Raw genomic sequence first — 26,799 nt, forward strand, 5'->3', positions numbered from 1 at the left:
GAAACTGCACAATGGGTGTATACTGTCACTAATGCAAAAAAAAAATCAAGGTCCAATTTTTTTTTTTTTGCTGGAAACAGAAATTTGACCACCATATGTTTGTGTGCTGCCATGACAAACAGCCCCAAGTGCAGAAAGGATGTTAAAAGAGACACTTGAGCAAGACATGAATCTGCACCGGAGAGTCTGCAGCTCAGATAAGGGACGTATCTGTTCCCATAGGCTGCACCTGGGGCCTCGTGAGCACAGAAGCTCTTCGGGGCCACACAGGAGGCCACTGCCTGCCAGTGCTGAAGACCAGAAGCCTGTGCAGTGGTGGTGTCCCATGCTTATCTCAATCTGCACACTTATAGAGAGAGCCCTGCCATCCCACAGGAGCCCACAGCCCTGCACCCTGAGGGGAACTTCCAGCAAAGCAGATCAGGAGATGATCAAGTTGTGAAATCAGGAGGGATGGGACAAAAAAAAGAGCAAGCAAAAAAAAACCCAAAGTGACCTAAAAAGGCCTGTTCTGTTGCACACCTAAACCGAGCAAGCAGAGGCTGTGATTAAAATCCGTGTCTAGAGGGTAATGACAAAGTCAGGTGGATGATCTTAAGTTGGATGGTCTCATATGATAAGAATGCATGGGAATAGGTGTCTCCCAAAGGCTTTCATGTTATTGTATGTGAGGTAATTTTGAATAGAAATTAAGCCACATTTCCTTTGTATCGTTCCTTCTTTTAACGCAGTCAGGATTAAAAGTTTGCATTATATTGCATTATAGTGGCTTACGATGACACGTTCTGGCCTGCCAGCTTTTAAACATCCACAATCGAGTAGTGTTGCCAAACTGAATACTGATTACATTTTTTTTTACGGCATTTATCAGATGCCCTTATCCAGAGCAACTTACAATCAGTAGTTACAGGGACAGTCCCCCTGGAGCAACTTAAGGTTATGTGTCTTGCTCAGGTACACAATGGTAGTAAGTGGGATTTGAACCTGGGTCTTCTGGTTCATAGGTGAGTGTGTTACCCACTACGCTACAACCTCCCTGTGGTAATCAGTTCCTGATTAACCTCAGGAACTGACATTAATGGTCAATTCAGACTACATCACATGTTGTCAGGTTGCTGTACAGTTCCGTACAACCGCTGTACATCATCCTGACTTGTGATTGGGTCTTTAAGGGTTCATACTACATCAGCAATCAATCACAACTACACACTCAGTTGCCATTGGGTCCTCTAGTCATTTTAATAAATTACAATGTATTATGGTAAATTACTGGGAAAATTCTGATGGTGATTGATAATTACTAGAAAAAGGTACTGACCCCATCCTAGCTAACGGTATGGTGCACATGTATATGGTAAAATACACGCTGGCTTTGAACACTGCAAAACTTTTAAGGGAGCACATTTAAGACCAGATGGTGACCTTTGAGGGTAATAACACCACAATTCATTCTAATGTGGGCACACATCACCTGTCATATTTAGCGTTTCTTTTTTGTGCAGAAGGAATGCTTCAGTAATCCTCTCAACCCCCCCCCCCCCCCCCCTCCTTTCAGCCAACATCCTGGTAAACATTTAAAGAGCATTCTGTCTTTGCATTTAGGCTGAAAAGGTTATGCTAACTGTGGAGAGCAAAGGGTTTGTCTTAAAAGTGCATCTTTTAATGGGAGATCAGATCAAAGTGATGTTTTATTCCATTCTTCGTTTTGTTCTCTTATTCACTAATCGCCGCTTTTCGGTCAGTACAAGTGTCCTCCACTACTCCAGGAGTAAATATTTAGGTGGGTGGGGGAGTGGAGGCGGTTAAAATGCTCAGACCCATACAAGTTCACCATGGGCCACTGCCAACAAATTGCTGCAATGGAAGGATTATGCAAATGCTGGCGAATACAAACTGCTCCAAATGAAACCCTGGAACAAAAAGAAAAAATAAGGAAGAAGAAGCAAATTCCTCCATCCCTGAACAGCGTAGGGGAAAGCCAGGCAGCAGGCCGAGTGCTATAATCTGCTTTTAAAGTTCTGCACTCACTTCATGCTGGGCACAGGCATCCCCGAGGGTGCAGGTGCATTCTGATTGGCTTCTGCTGCAGAGACCAGAGGATTATGGGTAAAACAAGGAACATTTTTGGACACCGAGTCATAGCGGTGGGAATGAACCCCCTGCAGCACGCACTGATGGAGGAGCGAGTGTTCTCACCCTTCATCACGCACGCACGCTGCATTTGAATCGACTTAAGACAGAAGCGTGTCGGCCCGTGAATCGCCGCTGCTATTCTCCTCCCGAACCTCCAACCAGATCCACCGCCCCCTCGCCCCACGACGGCCCCAGGCTTTTAACTAAGCAGGGGGTCGCTCGTTCAGGCAGGGACGTATCTGTGCGTGGGCTTGTGTGCGGCTGTGCGCAGAGGCAACGGCGGCCTTAATCTGTGCTGCTGAGTGTGATACTGAGTACCTAAAGCGGAAAAAATAAAAGATCAAAGGGAAGCAACTGAGAGGTGACGAAGCAAGAGATAAGAGGTGAAAATGAGCCAGGATGAGGGGGGAAAGAGAGGGGCATTAAACTGAACAAATGGTTGAAAAGTGACATGGTTCTTCATGCCTCCCCCCATTCAGTCACTCCATCTATCCTTGTGTCTTTGATCATTCATGCAATACTGGCATTTCCAAACCTCGTTTTAGAGGAGAGGGGAGACTGTGGTACATTTTTAAAATTCTCACTTAAGTATTGAATATTAAAAATGCCCCTGAATAGCTATTAATAATATTATTATTATTCATTTTGAACCAGACTTTGAACCAGAAATGATGGCATAGTCGGAAAAAGTCAAAATGTGTTTCCTCTCATGACTGATTTGCATGTTAAAATTGAAGAGGAAGTGCCAACAGAAAGAAAACAGTACACCCGACATGGAAAAAAAAATAGAGCAATGTGAACATCATCCTGTAACAGCACGGTCAATGTATTTTCAATTGCTGAAGCAACATTTCAGGTCATATTCAGGCATTATGATTTAGTTGGACGTGGACTAGTTATCCCAGACTAGCAAGAATCACTTACAAGTATGAAAGTATTTTGTTCAGAGGCTAGGCTAGGAGATTAGACAGATGAACACATTGGTCTGTGGGATATGACCACAGGACCAATGACATCATTGAACAACTTTATTTATTGTAAGCAGTTGAACCTACTCCTTTCAAATGGGGAAAAAAGAAATAAAAAAAATGTGGCACCAAAATCCTTAACACCTTTTTAATTGCCTGGAGCACCACGCTGCCACTTCTCGCAGCTTTCTGAGCAGAGCAACAGCAGATATCTGATAAAGTCAATGTCCTACAGGCTGAATAATGGTTTAAGTATGTCAGTGATGAGTCATAGGAAGGACCGTCCACTGCTGAGAAACAGCAGGTTGTCCGAGACATACCATGGCAACACACACACACACACACACACACACACACACACACACACACATACTAGCAATTTTAAAAGAGGGCTGTCATTAATTTGATGAGCCTGTTTTTGATTTATGCCTTCATTAAGTTTCATCTTTACTAATTACGAGGTTGTCCTTGAAAAGTTCCACCCTCCACTTTTCAAAGCCGAGGGCAAGCAAAAAGGCCACTCTCCCCAGGAGAAAATGTTTTCAAATCATTTTCATCCCAAACGCTCCAGCAGGGAAACAAGACATCGGTGTCCAGATGAGATTTATTTTTTTCTAGCCCTCAACAGGCTGATTTATGGGCACCCCTGAGGGCCTCTTATAACACACGACCATGCATAAAGATGAGCCGGCGGCCACATGTGTTCTCGGCGCGACGCAAACAGCTTCTGAGATTTTCAACCTCCTTCCCCATCACTCAATCTCTCCCCGCAATCTGGCCTTCAATAACCAGGCTGCTCTGTCCACATGTCCCCTCTGATTGGTGTCAGGGTTGGACAGATCCTCAGTGTCACTGCCAAATGATCAAAAACATGCTTCGTCCTTATTTATCTCCAATATTTTTCCTCAGTAATATAATAATTGTTTCGGTATTTGTTTAATTGGGTTCTCTCTGTCTACTTTGACAATCTGAGGATGCTTTAGGCCATATTTATGCAGGGAATCACAAATTTGACAGCCTCAGGTCATATTTATTCTCAGGGGTTCACAATTTTCAAGCATGATAATGTAGAAAAGCAACATCACAGACTGGGCTGTTTTTTGAAGAGAAGTGGAAGCTAATTTTACTGTTAAAAACCAACAGTTAATTGTTGCTATAATCCTGATAAAAAAAAAATCAGACCATGTTACTGAGATGATTTTTGGATAGTAAAACGTTTTAAAAAGTTCTGATCAGGGGTTTTTGCCAAAGTAGCTCTCATCTGATTGGGTATTACGGATTATGTGGATTGTTTTAGGTCCATTAAAGCTAGTTGGTATGAGGCCAGCAACATTTAACCCAACAGTCTTTACCCGCTTTAAAAATTCAAGGATCCACTCTATGCTCCATTGTGGCCCCCAATGAAACAAGATCATCTCCATGTCAAAACACGCATGTTACACACACAATGCAACACTGCACCATATAAGACCACAAAAAGAGAATGGACCACCCCACTTTAGGCTCCAGTTCCTAATTAAATCAAAAGAAGTATGTAGTCACACACACACACTCAAAAAAGAGCTGTCAACAACCAACAATCCTTCCGTCGACGAAGCCCTATCACCATTACACACAATTTAGACCATTAAATATGTCTGGAAGGGGAAGACTTAAATTAATAGAAAATACCTTTTCTGTTTCATGGGAAATTCAGAGGAGTCTAAAAGGTCTAAAAAAAAAATCAGACAGACAGATCGAGGAATTTTTGTGTGTGTGTGTGTGTGTGTGTGTGTGTGTGTGTTTGTGATTTAGAAAGAAAACATTAGCCAAAAATTAAAGCAAGCTGCCCTGTTTGAACAGCATTCCTAGAAGCCATAAAATCAAGGCAGACCCTGTTTTATGGGTGTCTTGACAAGGCCGGAGTTAATTCAATCTTTGTTAATGGAGGAGCTCGTCACATGATCAGCTAACCTCCAACCTCAAGCCATCTTATCAGATCTGCCCTCATCAGTGCCTCATCGTAGTCACACTACATTCTTAAAAGAAACATGGGGGTGAAAGGAGGGAATCCAGGATGGCTGGCCATCTAACATTTTGAGCATTTTTACATACAGCGGTTAAGTAAGAACAAGCCGGTCCGCTCCTAAATTAATTTGCTGTAATCAATAACGATTAGTCTGTCTTGCAAGGTTCTTGGCATCTTAATGAGCAGGTTTTAGCCTCAACACAGATGAAGTCTGGGACTTTTTTATGGTCCATTGGTCCTTACAGTCCTTTCATACAAATGACATGACACTATTACCATGTTAATGGCATTGCAGGATTCCGTAGAAAGGTCAGGGTGCCACTCGACTACGCGGGCGCTGCCCGTCAGCCTTGCAGCGGCAACAAGACGAGAGAAATTCTTTTGTCAGATGCTGGTGTGGTGTCATGTAACAGCGTGCAGAACTCAGTGTCAGAAATTGTTTATGAGGGTTTGATATTCCTGACCTTGTTCTCTGAACTCGTCCTTGCAGGTCCTGAAAGTGTGTGTGTGTGTGTGTGTGTGTGTGTGTGACGCCTGGCCTGGCTGACATGCTTCTCAACATCTCACAACACAGCCGCCTGACCCGGCACTAAAGGTAACCAGATCTTATTGTATTAGAGTTCAAAATGTGTGTGTGTGTGTGTGTGTGTTTGACTGTCAACAATGTAAGAGGAATGTGTGGACTGCGGATTAGCTGCTGGAACATGGAAACTGTTGTAGACACACACACACACACTCCCCTACTGATGCTGCTGCCACTGGCCCATGAACCCAGCCATTTTAAAATCCAAAAGTCACTCAAGCGTTGGTAAGCAAACCCAGACTGGCCCTGAGAGAGGAAGAATGTTTTGGTTCTGGGTTTTAAAGCTCCGGCTCAGTTTCAGTCAGACGCAGGGCACCCGCTCACTGATTTAACGTTGGAAAGATGGAGACAAATTAGCCCACGTGGTACCAATCAAATCAAGTGACTGAGAATCCAAGTTCAGCGACAACATGAAATAAGAGTTAAAAGCTGAGAAATGACTAAGTAAATCATAAGGAGAAGCCGAAATTCAAAGTGATTGTTGGTCAGGATGTGGCTTGTTATATATAATGCGAGCCACGGAAAAATTGTTAAAGAAAAAAGGCGGAAATGAGACTGGACACACATTTGCAAGACTCTGAGACGACTGTGTTATTTTTTGTCAGTTTACGTGGGTCTGTACTCACTGCAGCCATCCTCGTCACTATGGTCACCGCAGTCATTATCACCGTCACACTGCCACTGCGCTGGGATGCAGGTGCACTCTCCGAACGCGCTCACCGCACAGGTGAAGTGATTTCGGCCACACGAACACTCTGTGCTTCCCAAGCCGCCTGCAAAAGAAACCAAAGAAGCGAGCACCGTCAGACACAAGAAATACACACATGGAAAAATCACCAACTATCACCAACTATAAATCTGATTCTTCAAAAGGACTGAAATGCCACAAAGAATGAGATTCAGCTCAATGATTATTCACAGAAAAGTTTAGAAGTTGCCACTAAACCAATTACAACTTTTGTAATTTTTACAAACGTTTGTCTGAAATGAAAATATGGGCACAGTTGTACATGTAGACATTACAAACACTCTTAAATGATAATGTGCGCGTTTTCAATACTCAATGTATAATAAATGTTTTTAAAGTTCAGCAATTTCAGTGTGTATAGTTATTTGTACTGTGGTATATATAAAAAAAAAAAAATAAAACTGGCTACCCCTTCTCAGCATAACCGTATATTAGTGTTAATGTCAAGTGCCAGTTCAGTACATGAAACCAGCTGGTCAGAAATGTCGGAAATGTGCGATGGCAGGCAAACAGCAGTGGCATGGCAGCATATGGCAAAACCATCTGAGTGAAGTGGACATGTACAGTCGTATATGAGTTGTTCCAGTTGGCTGTTGCTGAGTGGCCACAGAGTTTCATACAAGAAAAAAACGGCAGCCATTGCCTGCACCCAGCCGCCCGCCATGTGAATAAGATTTACAGCAGTTAAAAAAAAACATCGTTTCATCAGTGAGGGTGTGTATGAAAAAAGCTCCCCCGTTCACATGAGACGATGGTGCCTTTAGATCCCATGAAAGGGCCGAAGATTGAAGGGAGAGGGCGGGTGAGGGTCTTAAAAGGAGAGACCTATAAAACGCTTGCAGCCAAGTGTGAAAGTGCGCAGCTCCTCATGTAGAACAGACGACAGGGAGCCTGACCAGAAGACCTGCCTCTTCTTAAACAAAAAAAAACATAGACATGCAGTAAAAAAACATGCTTTGGATTTAGCTGTATTTTTACCTCAATTAATTTTTGATACTAATATGAAAAAATAACATTTAGAATGATAAACTGTTTCGTGTACAAATGCGTTGTTATATGACAATGTGTGTGTGTGTGTGTGTGTTTAAAGTAGTAGTAACAGATACAATCTTCATAAAAGTAAATGGTCTCTATTACACACAGTGGAGATTTGAATAAAGTCCCTGATAACCACTAATGAGCGTCTGACTACAGAGGAAGAGCACGAGAAGAACACAGTAGAAAGGGATGGAAGGAGTGGGGAGAAGGAGGAGGCATTTACTGGATGCCACACAAAGGCATCAGTCAACCCAGGAGAGCCTGTCAGAGTGAGAAGAGATACACTGCAGCACAGCACACAGTGACACAATGAAACGTGTCCTCTGCATTTAACCCATCACCCTTGGTGAGCAGTGGGAAGCCATGACAGGCGCCCGGGGAGCAGTGTGTGGGGATGTTGCTTTGCTCAGTGGCACCTCGGTCTGCACTGAGTGGAGCATCCAGTCTCATTACAGAAAGTCCCACGAAAGATAAAATGTTGAATTGCTGCCCATGGTAAAGATGATATCGGAGAATTCTCCACATATGGTTGAAGACATTCAGTGACTCAGCTATTTGGACATCTAGGGGAGGTTCATTCCACCACCTAGTAGCCAAAACAGAGAAGAGTCTAGATGCATGTCTTCAATGTACTTTGAGAGACGGTGGGACCACTCGAGCGATATGACTGTCGAGCCAGTCAAGTATGATACAATCACGATATCTGTGTAAGAACAGAACAAGGGGGAAAAAAAAACATTATCAACTTTGAAACTGGATACTGGCGTATCAACTATCAAAGGATACTGAGGTCCATTTTTTTAAACATCATCTCTCCACAATTCCTTCTCCTTTCACCAATCTAATGGCACTCATAGGATTCTGTGTGTACAGTTGTGGCAAAAGCTTTTGAGAATGACACAAATACAGTTTTTTCCAAAGTTTTCTGCTTCCATTTTTATTATGGCACTTTGCATATACTCCAAAATGTTATGAAGAGGAATCATAAAAAGAAAGTTAATCCCAAAAAAACCCAAAACATTTTTGCTGTTTTTTTTTTTGCACTTCAGCCCTGCCACAAAAGGACCTTCTGAGATCATTTCAGTGATCCTCTCATTAACACGAGTAAGAGGGTTGAGGAGCATTAAGGCTGGAGATCATTCAGTCATGCTGATTGTGTTAGAATTGCAGACTTGCTTGAAATCATTGTCCTTCTTCTGTTTAACCATGGTTACCTGCAAGGTGTCACATGAAGTCAAGGTATCACGTGCATGTGCGTTGCACAAAAAAAGGTCATCTAAAACTTCAAGGAAAGAGGTTCAAGTGTTGTGAAGAAGGCTTCTGGGTGCCCAAGAAGATGATTGAGCCATGGGTTCGGGGTGCCACCAGTGCAGTGCAAATACTGCTTTGTGAAAAAAAACTTTTGTCCATGAATGTAGACTTCATGTTCTGTAGAGATTACAGGGGGGTCTTCCATCAGAAAGGGATACACAGCAAGAGCACATAACAAAAAGTGTCTTCTGCATTTAACCCATTGCTCTCATTCTAGTAGGCAGGTGCCCTTGAAGCAGTGGGTGGGGACGGTACCTTGCTCAAGGGTACCTCAGTGTCACCTTGGTGGTTCGGGATTTGGACCCATTTCAACACCACTGTCCCCAAAATGTTTGTGGAAGTTTTGCTTTCAGCCGATTTGTTCAGTGTATGCATGTGAGACACAAACATACAAAAGCATATCAAAACTCCATCATGATGCACAATCGTGTGTGTATATATAGATTACCGCGGCTTTCCCCCAAAAGTGAATTAGAGCCCTTTTTACTGAAGATCACTGAGCAGCCGTGTCACGCATCACCACTTGAAAGACGGCAGCATTTGTCATACATGTATTACAGGGTGGACCTGCCAGCGCTGTGGAAACCACGGCCGCTTCCAAAACCCCGGCTAGATCACAGGAGCTTGTGAGCATTCTAGAGCACGCTCGGGAGCTAAAAATGAAAAAGTTTTGGCGGTGGCAGGCACGCAGCTGGATTTAAAAGGGAGATAATGTTGATCGGGAGATGCCGCCCTTATCCATTTCAACTCAACCGCATTACTGTGATCAACCGCAGTGTTAGCGTTATGCTAAGCTAATGTGAACAAGCAACGTCAAGGTATAAGCAGGTGGCATTTCCCTGGCACAGCATAACGCAATGCAATGGAATGCCACCGGGCCGTGCCCGCCTCGTCCTTTTAGGAGCAGCCGCCATGACGAGGAGCCTGAGAAGAAAGTCGATGGGGGCGATAAAGCCTCACCTGCATGCTCGCCTGTGTGTGTTTGTCTACTGTTCTGGAATGGTAAAGTCACTGGGCCTACACACACACACACACACACACACACACTTCCCCCTCCCGGATCAATTTCACCCCGACACTGCCAAGAATCCTTCCACCCTGACTCGTGCTACTCACACCTGCAGCCTTTCAGCAGGAAGAGGCGGAGCCGAAACCTAAGCTGCAGGACAGGAAGAGACTGGGCTGAGAAGAAGAAGAAGAAAAAAAACAGGGAGTGGATAAAGTCAAATTAAATCCCCACCATCACCACAATAATCACAGCCACCTCCGCCCTGGGGGAGCAGGGACGGGGTGGCAGGTGTCTGGTTGCTGAGCCCCCTCCTTGTCTTATTGAGTGGCTCAGGCAGGCTCAGGAAGTGGGTATAAAAGTGAGGGAACAGGATGACAGGAAGCTGAACTGGTAAGCGTAGGGGTACCAGGGGACATGGGTAGAACCATCCCAGCAGGACACAAAAGCACTTTAAAGGGCCGAGCCACAGAGGTAGAACAATTCAATTTGAGTAGACAAACAGTGCAGACTAGCCGGAAATTACAGGTCGAAGCCTGGCAGAGAGAAAGAAAGGGCAATTAGCGGGATTTCAGGATTAGGTTGTGAAGGGAAAAGTGACGGGAAAATGACTTGCGCTGCTATCGGAGGACAGTGAATGATATGACTCACATGTGACATGGAGAAAAGAAAAAAAACTTTTACAATTAGCAATTAGTCACTCAACACCCCTCCATGGTTACCTCATTACTACAGTCAGACCTCAGGACACACATAAAGCTGAATAGTCACTATCATTGCGCATATATGGTTAAATATGGATATCTGGCTTATTATTTGATTCAAAAGCATCCATATATTTGTTTCCAGGGACTGTTTGATCATTGAGTTGTTCCTACATCAGACAATTTAAACGTCATTCCAACATGTGCAAACTGAAGTACTGGCGATAATACAGAGCCCAAAAAAAAAAATCTGTGCCACATATTACCGGTGTGGCAACTAGTCAACAAACTAGGAATTAGTATGTAGCCAGGCCAAGCAAGTCATTTCTGTGCTTTTCATCATTTTTGCACCCCTGTAGAACGCTAACCGACGGTAATGAAACGGTAGAATGTTCAGGCATTTTCCTAAAGGAAAGCAGCTGATTCCTGGCGCTCAGTCCCTCCCGCTGCAGACCCGGGCCAACACCTCCACGCACCACAGGTGGTCCCACAGCTGACGTAGCCAACGTGCCGCAACCGCAACCTACAGCAGAGCAGCAGGAAGCCCAATCCGTCTCCAAATAACCTGAAAGACAACAACTCGACCACATTTCCCCAAACAAAGTGAAGGGTGGGGGGGCTGAGAAGGGAGGGAAACGACGACAGCGGCGGGAGGGTAGCCTCCGCCACCTTCAGCGAATAATTACTACTGCACACAGTGTGAACCCCGCAAGACAGACCAGCGTTTCTTAATATACACGTTCCATGCAGGGTGGGCCGCGAGGCGCGGTGGTCGAGACCCCATATTTAAAACAAAAGGGGATCACCCCTGAGGTGGGTATCGGGGTGGCCACTGACCTCCGGCACATGTGGTCACCCTGGCATGGACGTCACCGGCCTAAAAGCGTTAATTAGGGCCGGACCTCCCAAGCAACTCTGTGGAGGGGCCTGTGTGCTTGTGCAAGTGTGTGTGTGTGTGTGTGACAGTATGTCACAGTGTGTGTGTGTGTGTGTGTGTGTGTGTGTGTGAGACAGTATGTCACAGTGTGTGTGAGTGTGAGGAAGCTGTGATTCATTCAAAACAACCTGCTTTGTCCAAAACCTTACAAAAGCCCCTGAAGCCAATTTCTTCTGAGTGTTAAAAAAAACACAAAAAAAAACATCTGCTTCCGCTAGTTTACAGGCATAATTTAGCATAAAGAAGACCCCTGCAGGAACGCTGACACCCCCAAAACCCCCACGTACTTTCTTTCTGTATTCCCTTTCTCCGCACTCCAAGCTGTATATGGCAGCCGTGCCTGTGTATGCAAACAGCAGAGCGTTCTGGCGGGAGCGGCGAGTTTATTTAGGGTTTGTTTAGTGACAGCACCGTTTCATGTGAAACACACATGTTGCGGTATATAACACCAAGTGACAGCGACTTTTCCTTCAAAAGACTCCTTCTGAAGTCTGTAATTTCTAGAATGGACTATACCAGGACAACGTCCGTTACCAAGCCACTAGACCAATGCATTACTCCAGGAATTCTGTGACGTCCCGTGGAGGAGTATGTGTATGTTCTGTTTGTATGTCTGTCTCTCTCTTTCTCTCTCTCTCTGTAATGTTGCAGGGTGGCTCCTCATCAGCCCATGATTGGACTCCTCCCCCTTCCTGTCATGCCGTGATTGGTGGGCTGTAATAGGGCAGAGGGCTCAAAATGGCATCTGTTTGGGACAAGATGGAAGTGTGTTGTGAAGCGAAGCAATGAGACCAGAAGACAAGAGAAGAACATAGACTTGAATCAGCACTCAACTGACCAGATCTGCTTTGCGTTTGTTTGTCTGTTTATATACATTTGTTTGCAATACATGGTTAACCGTAAGTGCAGTCGTGTAGTTTGAAATTTCCCCTTTTCCCATTTGCAATGTCCCTGTCCCTAGACCAGGGACGTAAGAATTCTTATTATCAAACCCTTGAATCTGACACGTTGTCTACAGCACGATGAAAGTGCCCGGACTGATGACCTGGGATAGGCCCTGACACCCGTGACCCTAGCGTGAATAAAGCCATTATTGACAATCAGAGATTCGTATTCAGCACAAGAGCAACTGGCTTAAAAGCAGATAAAGTATTCTTTACAATGGCTGGATTTTATTATGGCACAGGGGGAAAAGTTAATAAGTCAGTTAAAGGCCGCAAGACAAACTGACTTTTCTGGTGTCTGGTGTCACTTCTCAAATAATCAAAGCCATTATGGCAAGGACAGTTTAATTAGAGGAGGTGGAGGTGCCGCCAGGTCATTTCCTCTCCTATGGGGAGCTGCACAGAAATCTGATCAGGCCAATTAAGGGTGTTTGCTTTAATAACAGCAGCAGTCAGATTTATGTAGCGAGGACATTCTCCGGAAAAAAAAAAAAACGGACGTGTCTGTTCACTCCGATCTTCTCCTCCTCCTCCTCGACTCTTGCCTCTGCCCTCCTGTCTTCCCAAAACCGCCACATCTGGAATGCGTCAGGGCTCCCATCATCCCCCCACAGCAGGACCGGTCGCCGCGGTTATGGTCGCTTGCGGTTACAGTGGTTAGCAAACAGGGGATGCCAATACCTCATCATCATCTCCATCTCCCCTCATTAATTACCCATCAGCCACTGCAGTTCCAACTCATGCAGGGCCAGGAGCTGCCTTGTCCTGTGTGTCTTTTTCTGTCCTCATTTATTCGTCTATTCATTTACTCTATCTTTAAAACAATACATTTAAAACGATTGCCTTATGTTAAATATAGCTTCATTTATTCATTATACATAGAAATTACATAGATATTATCATGGTTCCCACAATGATCTAATAAGTAAGTAATTGTGTGTGTGGGGGTGGGTGTGAGTGTAAGTGTGGATGTGTTGGTCCCACAGGAACAAAGCACAGAGACAAAGACGGATCCCCATAAGGGAGTGTGGGAGCATGCCAGCTCTGTTCGGTCTTGTCGTCAAAAAAAAACAGAACATGGGAGGCCTGAAACTCAGCTGATGGGTGGAGGACAGTGTACGCAGGTGGCACGGTGGCACCAGCTCAGCACGACACCACCCTACTGATTACACTGTGAGTATAAAAGTAAAAAAAAAAAAAAAAAAAAATGGAACAGGACCAGTTCATTAAATGTAAAGGGCCGCTTTGACACACACTTACATATGCAGATACAGCACAGATCAGGTTGTCTGTGTGTGTGTCAGTGCGCAAGCGCATGTTGTGTGACACGGCAGCCACCTTTCACCTACACCTCCGCCCAACATCAGTCAGGACCGGGGTTATGAAAATGCACACAGCGGCTCCTGTCAATACGTCTGGAGTCAGGAGTGCCCATTTAAGCCAGAACACACCAGCACAGAGGGAGGGAGAGAAAAGAAGGAAGGAAAGATGGAAAGAGCAACTGAAAGAAGAATGATAAAAGGCCAAGTGGAAAAAGAAATGATAGGACAGCCCTGTTTTTTGGGAGCAGGCGTCCCAGTGCCATGAATACATCTGAGTGAAGTGGGTTCAAAGACAACACTGGGATTGGCAGCTGGAGCCAGGATGCAGCTGAAGTTCAGGACTTGGCCTGGGATGCAGAGGAGGAGCGCACGGAGCCGAGATGAAGGACAGAGATGGAGAGGGTAGAGTGATGTTGTGATGCAAGCAAGGATGGAGAAGCTGGGCTAGGTGAAAGGGATGGGGGTGGTCTCTGTGTCGATTTGTTTTTGCCTGGTTCGTTTTCCACCACAGTCAGCCATTTTAAATGGCGCTGGCCCGTGCAGGCTACACTTAACTGGGCTCAGAGTCTGGGGTTGAGGGTGGGGAGGGATGAGGCCAGAGTTGGACGGGGAAATGTTAAAACAAGCATTTACCCCAACACACCCCGGCATGTACCCCCACTGCCAAACACACAGAAACAAAATCAGAATAAACTCCTGTCAGATAATAAAGGGGGGGAAAATGTTGGATGTCCACTGCGCTTAGCTTTCTTGATCTTTCTTGGTGCCGGTCCCAAGCCATTTAAATGGGGAGGGTTGTGTTAGGAAGGAGATCCAGCATGAAACCTTTGCCATGTCAATTGTGCAGACAACCAGACTGGTTGAACTGCTGTGGCGACTCCTAATGGGAGAAGCTGAAGGACGAAGAAGACAATTTTAGCATAGCTGTGTCATCTGCCTCTGGATAAAACTGTAACCACAAGGGATAATATCCTGTTTGCAAAAGTAAAGTGTACAGCAAGTACAATGTCTGCTTGACATTGTACCAAGACAACTGTCTGCTTGACATTGTACCAAAGTTCTGCCAGCTTAATTGTTCCTCTATCTTTGGCCAGTGATGTAATGGGTCAAATGGAAAAAACAACAGGGTGGTAACAGGCTAGTGGGTAACATACTCTCCAGAAGACCACACAATCACAGGTTCAAATCCCACTTACTACCATTGTGTCTCTGACCAAGACACTTAACCCTGAGTGTCTCCAGGGGGACTGTCCCTGTAACTACTGATTGAAAGGCACTCTGTATACCTATAAAGGCCACCTATAGCAGCAGAGCCACTGAGCAAAGCACTGTCCCCACACACTGCAGAGGACAAGTTTCACTGTGTGCACCATGTGCTGTGCTGCAGTGTATGACAATCACTTCACTTTTTTTTTTTTAAATTAATAGCTGACACCAGTCCAACTTGACTAAACAGTGAATGGAAACGTACCGAGTGTAAAGTTCTCTGTGAGGGAATGAGCTCATTAATTCCGATTTACTGTGGGAATGCCAAATGTGGCTTTGGGGTCACAAATTAAATGTTATAAATGGAGAGGGAAAAAAAGATTTTGAGTAATTAAGCAACCATAAAACTGTGCCACTGGCCAGCAACGTCAACCCACCATCTCAAAATACACTGCCCTCCCACGAGCAGGAAATCCCAAAAAACCCAGACCCCGCCCATCCCCCTTTTGAACCCCCCTCCCGACACAGAGCACCATTGTCTGGTCACTTTAATGTTTGAACAGTCAGTCATTACGTGGGGGAAAAGTCCCACACCCCCGTGCATTCCCTGCTCCACCGTCCCTCAGAACCCCCACCACTCGTGTCCCTCCACAGCTGGTGAGTGCATGAAAAAGCCATCTCAGGCCCGGACTCTTTAAACAAGAGCTAATTCCCTGCCCCGCTCGGCAGCGCGCTCTATTGTTGGGCCGGGTTTTGTTTATAGACTCCTCTGTTAAAGGTAGAAAGGAGTTTTCTTCTTCTTCTTCTTCTTCTTCTTCAAGCACACAATTAGAAAGTCGCAAAATACACAGAATGTTAATGCAAGCGTATCTGACATTAGCACAAGAGCACACAACAAAAAAGCTTTATTTGAGTTTAGTCCGGTTATTTAGTTACATATTAATTGACCTGTTGGAATATTCTCTGATTTTCTGTAATACACACATAAGGTGATAATGGGTTCAGTGACAGCGGTAATGACTTAAAAGCATTAACGAACAGAACAGCGATTGGACAAAGGTAGGGTGAGAGGGAAAGCAGCTGAGGATCTCACGCTGTGGCTGGTGTGTGTGTGTGTGTGTGTGTGTGTGTGTGTGTGTGTGTGTTGCCAGCAGAAGCTCTGGGTGTTTTTTACAGGCTGTGAAACACAGGACAGGTGCCCAGTAGGGTAATGAGCTGGGTGGGAAAAGGTCATCACTGAGCTATAAACCACACACGCACTAACACCCACCAAGAAAACAAGATACCTAAACACATAAAGAAGAACACACACACACACACACACAAACGCACAACTGGCTTGCTCAGGTGATGAAAGGCCTTTCTGCCAAAACCTTACTGACGCAGCAACAGGAGTTCCACATTAAGAAGATCAAAGCCCTACTGCTGCCCTGTGTGTGTGTGTGTGTGTGTGTGTGTGTGTTTTACGTTCTGCTCAGAGACGCTTCATTTCAGCCATCAGATAAAGGCAGCGATGAAGAGCTCTTTGTGAGGAAAAAGAGTCCCGCTGGAGGCAAAGCGGGCCAGCCTCATCACACCCCGCCGCCCAGCCGACACGCCCCTCCCGCTCTGGGAAAGTCAGAAGGCACCCAGGTTAAATGTGCTGAGCGAGCTGTCCCATGCCCGATCCCCCATAATCCCCCAGATTGTCTCCTCGCAGCTAGGGTGCCTTAGCCTGACTGCAGCCCTGTAGGCAGTGCAGATGGGTCACACAGAGAGGAGGACACGTGGTGGCTGCTGACAGCCAATGCTCGGCCCTCAAAAATCGCAGGATGCCGGTGCCCCAGATGAACGTGGTAAGAACGCAGCGGCGGGTCGAGTTTTGTGGCTTACCATGTGAAGCAACGGGAACATATAGGCCTTCTTCAGGCACAGAAAGACCAAAGCAAAATTAGGGCTTGGTTGGCTTCAAAAATAGACACGCTCCCATTCACAGAGCAAAGGAGTTCACCAGAATATGAAGCGGCACTGTGGTGCTGCAGCTCGAAGCAAAACGTTCCAAAACATCTCAGCTTAGCGGCTTCCTAGAATCTGTCTCAGTGCCGCCCTACAGAAAGAGCCTTTGTCCCCATTTTTTTCCTTTTTGACATGAAAAATGAATGACCAAGCCCTAATGCTCAGCGCTTACGTCTGAGATCAGTTGCACTCTCTTCCTTTGGAGAGGCCTTAAGACTCGAGGAAATGTGAAGGAATTTTCAATGAAGGACGAGAAGGGGAGCAGGGCGCTCCTCTTCAGTTAAATCCGGAATTATTTACCAGGACCACATTTCAGCAACATTAAAAAATATGACAAAACATTGCAGCACTAGAATCAATTCTGAGGAACAATAAAAATGATGATAATTTTTGCATAACAAGTTGCATAATTGTTAGAATTGCCTCCCACATGTTGATTGCATGCTGCTCTTTATCCATAACAAGAAATATCATTTTCATTTATTTCAGTGTTTCAAGGTTCGATGTTAACAAATATCTTTTCCTCATACTGTGTTTTGAGTATTATTAAACTATGATTAGGCAATTAGGGCAATTAAAATCATTCCTTCTAATTATCTACATGACAACTGATCATGAGATAAAATGTCTTGACCGTAATAATGAAAGAGGAGTGGAGGAAGATAGAGGCTTCGGACAGAGGGTCAGTTTTTACGTGATACTCATTTCTGAAGTGCTGCTGGTGATGTAAAGTTTTTTTTTGCTTTACTTTCATAATCGTCTCACCTCTACACTCTGCCTTTGTCCCCTCCTTTGCCGTCCACTGGCTCATTTGTGGAATGCCAGTGAAACTCAAGCTTCTGGCACAAGCCCAGTCCAGCCCACAGTGGTCCTGAAGAGACGTCCCTCTGGCTGCTACATGACCCGCGTGTCTGGCCTGACCCACCGTCACGCCAGACCCCTAAAATGGTCTTTGTCTAGACTCACTGATCACCTCTCCATGCCATATCTGAAGTACATTACCATACAAACCCTGAGACAGAAACAGGCCTACCTGTTGCCAGGTAACAAGGCAGACGGAAACAGTCTAGTTGTTCAGACCAAATAAAAACCAGTTAAATCTGAGAAACAAAAGGAACCCAAATATCATAACACAGCAGTACCCCAATTCAATGCTTTCAAATGCAGCCCAGGAATGGATCCGCCTTTTCCTAAGACCACATTCTGATGGTTGAGACCCCTGAAATGGAACAGAGCTAAGGACTCATGAAGAGGTTTATGGCTGACCCATTCAAATTCTGGATCTACAATCCAACAATGCCCAGTGACATAATTTATACAAAATATCTCATCAGATCTGTGCTCAGACTTTACTGACTCTATGTAACCTCCTTGTGTTGTTGGCATAGCACAACCAGGAAGGCAATGCTGAATAGTGCTTGGACAAAAATGTGTCCCGTTGTACACATATCAGGACTGTATCCTAGAGAACTGTCAAGAAACTTATTGAATATCACAGGATGAACAGTGCTGTTATGTCGCCGTTATCATGGACAGATTACCACATTGCAGGATCCTCTGTGATTCCCACCTATTGCTTGTTCATATGCTGGAAAATATTCAGAGCATGTTGGATTTGAGGCACCTTCTGAACATTGTGACAATGAAGATGTACACCATAAACAAATGTATTATTTATGATTCATTCTAATCATGCATAATTGATGTAAGAGTTCTGAAGGGTCAATGAAAGTTCAGAAGAAGGTTCAAAACTCTAAAAAACACGTTTCTGCTCACATGACTTCTGGCATTATGGGCTTGTTAATTTGTTTTTTAAGCAAATGTAAAGGAATCTTACAGCTGCAGTGCCAAAGTCTTGTGTACAATAGATTTAAAAGGTCCACACTGGCAGGCAAAGGTTAATGGCGTATTTGACTGGAGTCTCCTCAGCCCATAACACTGAACCCTTCCCCTAATCACATTCTGTTGCTCATAAATGTAAAGACATGCAGCTAAATAGGGGTCATCTGATTCCATAGGAAACTAGCCAGCATGACAAAGCCATGTTTGTTAGCGCTCTACATGCTCTCCACTTTCTGCAGTGAGAAAACACTCAGTCGACAGATTCTCATGAGGGACTGCAGAAAGTGATTTAACTTAACTAACTCTGCCATGTTAAACAGTGACAAAGGATGATATTCCATTGAAATCCAAATGCAATGCAGAAGGAAAGTCTGCAGAGTATCTAAGAGGATAACCTGTTGTTGGGCCGATATAATTCCCGAGTCGATGAATGGAGAACGAGAGAATAAACAAACCCGGCCATTCAGCGTTATTTACCCGTAAGGTCGAATCTTATTTACCAGCTGCAAAGGCCCCTTTCCGGGCCTGCCCAGCAGGATGCCTGAGAAGTGGCGTGTGAATGCTCCTGTCTCCCTCGGCTCAAAAGAGAAAGATGAACAATGGTGCCTACCATGTGGTTACTCCAAACAATTCATCCCTCCTTCTTACTTGCCTTCTCATTTCGTTTTTAAAGCAAAAACCTTCCACGTTCCCAAAATCCGAATGACCACCTATGCTACCGCAGGGCCTTCTCCTCTCGCTTTGGCAGAAAAGAGTAATGCAAGAAAAACCAACTCAAATGCACGGAGTCGAGAATGAACCTGTGCACGTCTTCCAGAGGGTTCTCAGGACCCAGGGTGACCTTCCCCTATTTACCCGCTGCACAAATCTTCAGAAAGTGTGCTCTTATTCCCCCCCCCCCCCCCCCCCCCCCCCCATTGATTTTGCCATACCCCCTCTGCCCAGTGGTCCCCACTAACACACAACTTAACTCCTCCAAACCCTGCCCCGCCCGGACTTAAGCACAAGCTGGGCACCTCCACGGGGTGAATGAATACGTTTTTTTTTAAATAATATTTTAGAACCCAAGTGCACACAAGTGCACCAGTGTACTCAATGCACCAAATGCATTAAAACAACTGGTTCAGTACAAGATACAGGGCACTCAGTGCTCAAAGCAACTAACAATGGTTAAAAGGGACATACAAAAGGCCAGCACTGAAATCACATCATAACACTTTTTTTGGGGAGAGTCTATGTGTGTGTGTGTGTGTGTGTGTGTGGAGGGTCACACCTGTGGATGCTATGCAATCCACAAAGGACGAGGACAGAGAAAAGAGACAAAGAGCAAAAAAGAAAGCCACTACAAGGCAGCAGTCACTTTCCCTGGGTTCAGAGAGCGCCGTTCTTCCTCTGACAGCTGTTTCCTACCGAGCTATTGAGCATTCAAAAACGCACCTCAACATTTAGACAAGCACAACAAAAAAAGCATTTAAAACACACTCACAGGAGTTCCCACAGTATTTCACCTGCCAAACACTTGCAAAACGTCGCGAAAGAAGGGGGGGAAAGAAACTGCAAGCCTCTGCAAGGCATTAGACTTAGCCTCCTGCTAGGCAAGGCCCAATAGACATTGTCATCAGTCTTTCAGGGGGTCCACACTATATCTTTTTACCCCCCCAGCTCCTCTTTCAGCCCAAAACAGCATGGCCCAAGCAGCCAAATGTTCTTAAGTGTCCCATGAAGGGGACATTAGCAGTTTGCAGGGGCTCCCGAAGCTGGCGGGAAGTGGTTCCTCATCAAGGCTAAAGAAGAAGGCCTCTGGGGCCTGGGGTAATCAAGAGGGTTCCTAAATCAGCACATACTCACCTAGCATGGTTTTAAAAAAAGTTAAAAAATAAAAAATGACTGACCTGTACAGGGCACATGCTAAATCATTTTAGTGGAGATAAACACACTGAGCTGAATTTTAATGCATGAAAGGTGCCACGGTAAAGAATTTGTATCTATTTTTATTTATTTATTTATGTTTTAACATCATGGTTGTTCATCTTCAATGCTAGATACCAACATATCAATCATGATATGCGGAGGAAATATGCTTTTTAACCCCACCCCTAGTTTTCAACCAGCTAATAAAAATCTGAGCACTTGAAATGATAAAACATAAAAGGTACACGAGGAGTTTACAGTCAGCAGGTCCTGACCGCTGATCCTAACTCGAAAAACGGCACTTGCCTGTAAGGGTCACGCAGTTTTAATACGGAGATGCGTTCCACCCACCTGATGATAATGTTTCAGCACTTTTTCTCTTTCGGTGTGCTTGGTTCAATTAGTGCTCAGGGGAAGAAAAAAAAAAAGGCACACAGGCACACTGCTCATACTAGCGTTCATCGAGTGAAGGAAAGCCCTCCGCGGCACCGAGCCTGGTTACAGCCATGTTCCAACATGGAACGTGCAGCCAGCGTGTGTGCGAGCACGCGCACCTCGTTACCGGCGCTTAACACAAAACACATTTGAGAGCCCACGCATCCGAAGCCAATTTGATGAATATGAGCGTGGAGATGATTTTCTCCATGGGCTTAACAGTGCCCACAGATGAAAGAAGGGTACGCGGTAGATGGGAACCCGCTCTACTATGTAACCAAATGAGAAAAGATATACTGGCAGGTTGCACAACTTTATTAAGTTTTAATTTTACAGAGAATGCATTTTTTTCTTTTTCTTTTCTGAGGAGACAGAGATTTTGATTTGATTAGTGCTTTCAGTGGGCCGGAGATTGAAATAATAGGAGCGGCGGTAATGTTTAATTTGGAGGGAATCGGCAGCATCCCAGTTGTGCTACTTGCAAACTATTCATAATTTTAAGTGTGTGTGTGTATACACATCCTCATAAATAACTGAGGTGGAGACTTAATGGACAGAGCCCACGCCATTCTAATAAAAAATCCAATTGCATTTCAGAGAACAACTAACAAAGCAAAAGAAAAAGTGCGAGGAGGGCGGTAAAACAAGTTCATCTCAGCTCGAGACGATCTTCGATATTAACTCATCCATCAAGATCAAGGGACAAGTAGAAAAAAATGACAAACAGTGGCAACAAACAAAGAAGAGACAGGGACAGAGATGCATATTTGACTTGAGAAAAAAATGTATCCTGAGGTGAAGAAACCCCCCCCCCAAGATGGCTGGCTTCTGCTTTATGAAATAGCCGAGGGAGGCTTGCTGTGCTGCTCCTCCAGAACCATTTTTCCTGCCCACAACAACTCGTGCCAGCTTAATACAGACGCGCTGACGATGGATTCGGCCCGAGGAGGTGGAAAATATGGAATCCATTTCTCAACAAATGATTGTTGACAATACATCTTCGGCACAGATCCATCTAAGACCTCCTTCTGTAACATTCAGATGGACGCGTCCTGGCACCATTTTGCAGGGACAAACAAAGAATAATTTTGCTTCTCAATGTGGGAACCTCGCAGCCTCATCAATAAAACTACTAAACTCTTTCCTTAGGATTCCATCTGCAACAGAAAAATCTGTTGCAACTCATCAGCAGCCTCATAAGATGACCAAATATCAAATCTGTCAGGCACAAGAAGCTCATGTCTGCGCATATTTCCTTCAGCTGCATCAAATAAATAAAAAAATGTTGCACCATGTTGCACGTCCATTTGTATCTAACGTGAAAATCACACAGCCTCTACTTTTACGAACACTCTGTTGGTTAGTACTGTGTTGATTTGTGCATTTGATACTCCGACAGGTTCCAATATGGAGAATATCCAGATGAACATGAAACACTGGGCACTCCAATACAAGCTTGCGACTCAATGTTTTTTGCCACAGCTTACACAGCAGCAGACAATTTAATTTACTCAAGTGATACTCAGACAACGCGGACAAAATACAATCAGTAGCTTGGTCCGTCCACTGGGAGTGTTCTGTTAATTGCCGATCTAACTGGGGAGTCAACGGAGCACAATGCAGGCAAACAAATATTTGACAGAACACCAAAGGCTCTTGAGTGGAGTGTAAAAAGCAGCCCGACCCGTGCATTAGGTTAATGCAGGCCTTACACATTCACTCAACTCGCTCAGCCACCCATTCATATTAATTAGGGCCACCGGTGCCCACCAGGCAAGACTGCACACGACAAAGCATCGCTGCAAACGATTTCTCAACAAAGGACACGATCAGAAGATTAAGGACGTTCTCCGCGGTGCCCCTCAGATAGATATGCCACAATGAGGCCACGTGCACAAGCCAACTTGTCGGGGCTTGCGCCCTTCTGAGCGTTCACCCCGAGAGTTTTTTTTTAAGGGTCTGTCTTATCCCGGCACCTTGCTCCACATGTTTGAAGTTAAAGGGACGTGTATCCACCTCGCATTCCGATGGCTGCGCCACATGAAAGCGCAAGTTCACTTTGTGATGGTGTAATTCAGAAAAAACCCAACTACCAACTAAAACCCATACAAACGTTCACTGAAAGTATCTCACGATGACTACTTTATGAATTGACTCTGTAATTTATGTTTTATTCCTCTCCGTACAAGAGAAAACTTGGCTCCTTCAGGACAACTGCATAAATTCTCCACATGAAAGGCCATCCCTTCCGCATCTTAAACTGTGATGACTTGAAATAAAAAAAAAAATAATAATAAAAACCATACAAAATGTTCTGGGAGCACAGAGTAGCAAGAGGCAGAAAATGTTTCAATTTGGATGTGAGAGGAGCCGCCAGCCTTCGCTACCAGGAAACCAAATGCACTGACAGAATATTCTACACTTTTGATTAAATTAGGATCAGAAAGGGATCACGCAAAGCCCTCCCCCAGAGAGCAGAGCCATGAAGGAAGCGAGAGCAAGAGGGACAGACCGAGAGAGAGATTTTGTGATTGTCTGCATGCATGTGCGGGACTGCTTGAGGATCGCTCTCTTTCCCGTATATGTGTGTGTACGTAGGGGGACATGCTGATAGAGCCCCTGGGAGATGAAAGGGAATGGATTACACGACGCCACGTGAAAGCAAGGAGCTCCGAGACGCCGCAGATGATGTTCCTTGGCAACGGCGGGTTCGATCCAGTCAAGGCTCTCAGGCAAATCTGTTGCGGCACCGAGGCTGAAAATAAACTCATTCCCCTTGTTTTTCTTCCTTCTCTCACCCCTTTCCTGTTTGAAGTGTCTGTTGTTCCATGCCCTGGGAAAGCAGGCTGCTTTGAGGTATTTTTAGACAGACAGTGGAATGAAAAGGATGGATCTGAATAATGGAGGTTTAACGAACTCAGTGGCGAACCCTCATCCCCATTCTGCATTCGGCGCCGCTTCAGTTGTGAACGGCTGTTTAGAGCACTTGGGTTGTCACGTGAGCGCTGGAAAAGTTTGAGAAGGTGAGAGGCGGGAGAGGCACTCGTCCTTGCTGGAGGCAGACTTGCTGCGCGGTGGGAGGACCAGAGCCATTTTTTAAAAGGTTAAGAGCAGCAGCCAGTGAAATTAGATGTGCTCCCCACCCATTACTGTAGGAAAGGGACAGGCTTTGTCAGAAGTTTCTGACTGGAGGAAAAAAGGCAAACTAATCTGGCAAGATGATACTTTGCTTTACCGATACTGCAAGCAAATGGGCTTTAGATTCAAATTTATTTTATTTGGTGGTGACAAATGTAATAAAAAATGTATTATACAGGTTTAAAACAAGTCAAATATTTGGATGCGCCTACTCATTTATGGATCTTGCATTTTTTACATAATAGAATGAAACTGAAGCAACACGACTATGATATAACACACATGAGGTTATGTAATAACCAAAAAAATAATAATTCAAAGAAGGCAAAAAGTTGAACATTTGCATCTCTCCAAATCAGGGAGCTTTTGCTGTGATGGCAGCACTTCACAGTCTTGGCTTCTCTCCACCACCTTAAGTTAGACAATGAGGATGGATTCCAACAGAACTGAAGGTTTATACTGAACACTTTATCTTCGTTCACTCATGTTAACGAAGCAGCTTTTGATGATGATAATAGTGAACAAAGCAGCCATGAAGCTAAAAAGAGGCACAAAAAAAACAGATTCATCCAACATACTTTGCTTTCACCTGCTACAAAAAAAAATAATTCTATTTCTTGCATTGGATTCTTTGAAATGGTTTCATCTTAGTCTCCATAACCACCACAGAATCGCTGTGTCCAAAATTTTGAAGCTTAGATCTTGTTGATAACATCTTGGATTTTCGGCACAGAAGGCCTTGAGGGGCACAATACATATTTATTTTATGTCAATGTAATGGAAGGAGTTTGGTGACGCCATGGAAAAGGACTTTGAGGAGATTCTGGTCCACCATTCGGGGTCTTAGGAGGGGGAAGCAGTAAACTGTCAACACTGTACAGTGGGGATGGTGTGCAGCCGACCTGGACTCGGGAGGAGAAGACCTCCTCAATTCCACCAACATGTCTTCCAATGAGGAAGCAGAGTCTGAGTGCTCAGGGGGTCTCAGAGGTGGTTAAAAAGCTCTGGGGTTTCCCCACCCTGGGTTTCTCAAGGCTTTGGACTGGCAGGCATGAGTAGTGGTAGAGGTAAGTTCCAGCTAAAAGGTCACACTCCTCAGCCTCCCTGGTAAGGTATATTTGGGGGTCCTGGAGAGGAGGGTCTGTTGGATAATCGAATCTTGAGGAACAATGGACCAGCTCTATACTCTCGGCAAGATCTTGGAAAGTTCATGGGAGTTCGCTTAGCCAGTCCACGTGTTTCGTGAACTTGGAGAAGGTGTTTGATTGTGTCCCTGTGAGAATCCTATGGGGAGTGCTCAGGAATTATGGGGTACCAGGCACTCTAAGTGCTGTTCAGTCCCTGTATGAATGGTGTCAGAGCTTTGTCTGCATCACCTGCAATAAGACGGACCCATTTCCGGTGAGGTTTGCACTTAATCACCAATTCCGTTCCATTCTGTCCATAAAAGTTTCTTGGTGCAGCCAGGGCGTTGAGGGAGTCCAGGCCCCTTTTATCACCAGCCCACCCAAAACCCAGAGAGCATTACCGTGTCAGGACATCAAGGTACCTCATGTCTAGTTCTGACCCTCCTCCAGCTCAGTCAGGGCCAGGCGGCTGACCAGGATATAAGCTGTGGATAGCACACATTGTAAGCTGTTCATATGGCCAGAGTATTGTCCCCCCCAACGAATATCTTCTGTGTCATGAGATTCTCCTTGAGAGGCTATTGCTCTACAACTGCATGCACGAGACATACAAGATGGCACTTTATTATAAAGCCTCATCTAAATTCTTCTCCCCATGTTGAACGTCAAGTGCAGTCATTAATGTTTCTCTCTCGGACTCCTGAAAGGCTACGTGAGTCCAGCGGCACAAGCCTGCTTCAGAGCGCAGGAGGCATTAAAAACCGAGAAAGATTTTATGAATTAATAACAACTCAATTGCTGAGGAGATAAATCACACACCCCCTGCCAGCAAACAGCATTACACTCGCCATGCTTTAGCGGCATGAGGGGGAAAGAAATCACTTTTCCAGTCGGCCCATTAGTTGTTGCCAGAAACTTTCATTCAGTCCACAGGAATTATTCTGAAGCTGCTCTATTCTTTTTTCCCAGCACTGACAAATATTGTCCACAAGCGGCTCTCCCTGTGTGTGTGTCTGAACACGTGCTCGCTGTTGAATTGTGCACGAGGGTGTGTGATTAATTAGTTAGTTATTACTCTATTATAGCTCACAGCTTTCTCTGTCTCTCTCATCTACCCCACTCTGCTGCCCTCTGGCCCTCCTCGTGCTCTGAAAGGTCCAATTTGTTTGTTCCTTAGGGGGAATATAGAATTGGGGGGGGGGTCATATGAAATGCATCTAACAGTGTGCTGGGGGGCCCCAAACTCAAGGGTCTTTAATTACAGACTCCCCCCCACCCCCTTACCAACCCATCATGCACTTGTCTCCTCCCATTTGGCTGAACTGCCTTGACAATGAACTTGAGCCGGAGTTTACTGCGTTGATGCTCTGTTGCACAGGACGTGGACAGAGAAACAGTGCATTCCAGACTCTGAGGGGGTCACGCCACTGCTGTTTCATATTC

The 26,799-nt window shown here is 45.0% G+C and overlaps 1 protein-coding gene across 5 annotated transcripts in view; it reads right to left on the minus strand.

Moving 5' to 3' along the window:
- lrp4 (low density lipoprotein receptor-related protein 4) overlaps positions 1-26,799 on the minus strand; it is a 78,520-nt gene that overhangs the window by 34,768 nt on the left and 16,953 nt on the right. For all 5 annotated transcript variants that reach the window (XM_028956290.1, XM_028956289.1, XM_028956288.1 and 2 more), the window contains exon 2: positions 6,319-6,465. In XM_028956290.1, coding sequence (XP_028812123.1) covers positions 6,319-6,465 — 147 coding nt within the window. The remainder of the gene's footprint in view (positions 1-6,318; positions 6,466-26,799) is intronic.

The sequence above is a fragment of the Denticeps clupeoides genome, chromosome 16 (assembly GCF_900700375.1).
Source record: "Denticeps clupeoides chromosome 16, fDenClu1.1, whole genome shotgun sequence".
Taxonomy (NCBI): Eukaryota; Metazoa; Chordata; class Actinopteri; order Clupeiformes; family Denticipitidae; genus Denticeps; species Denticeps clupeoides.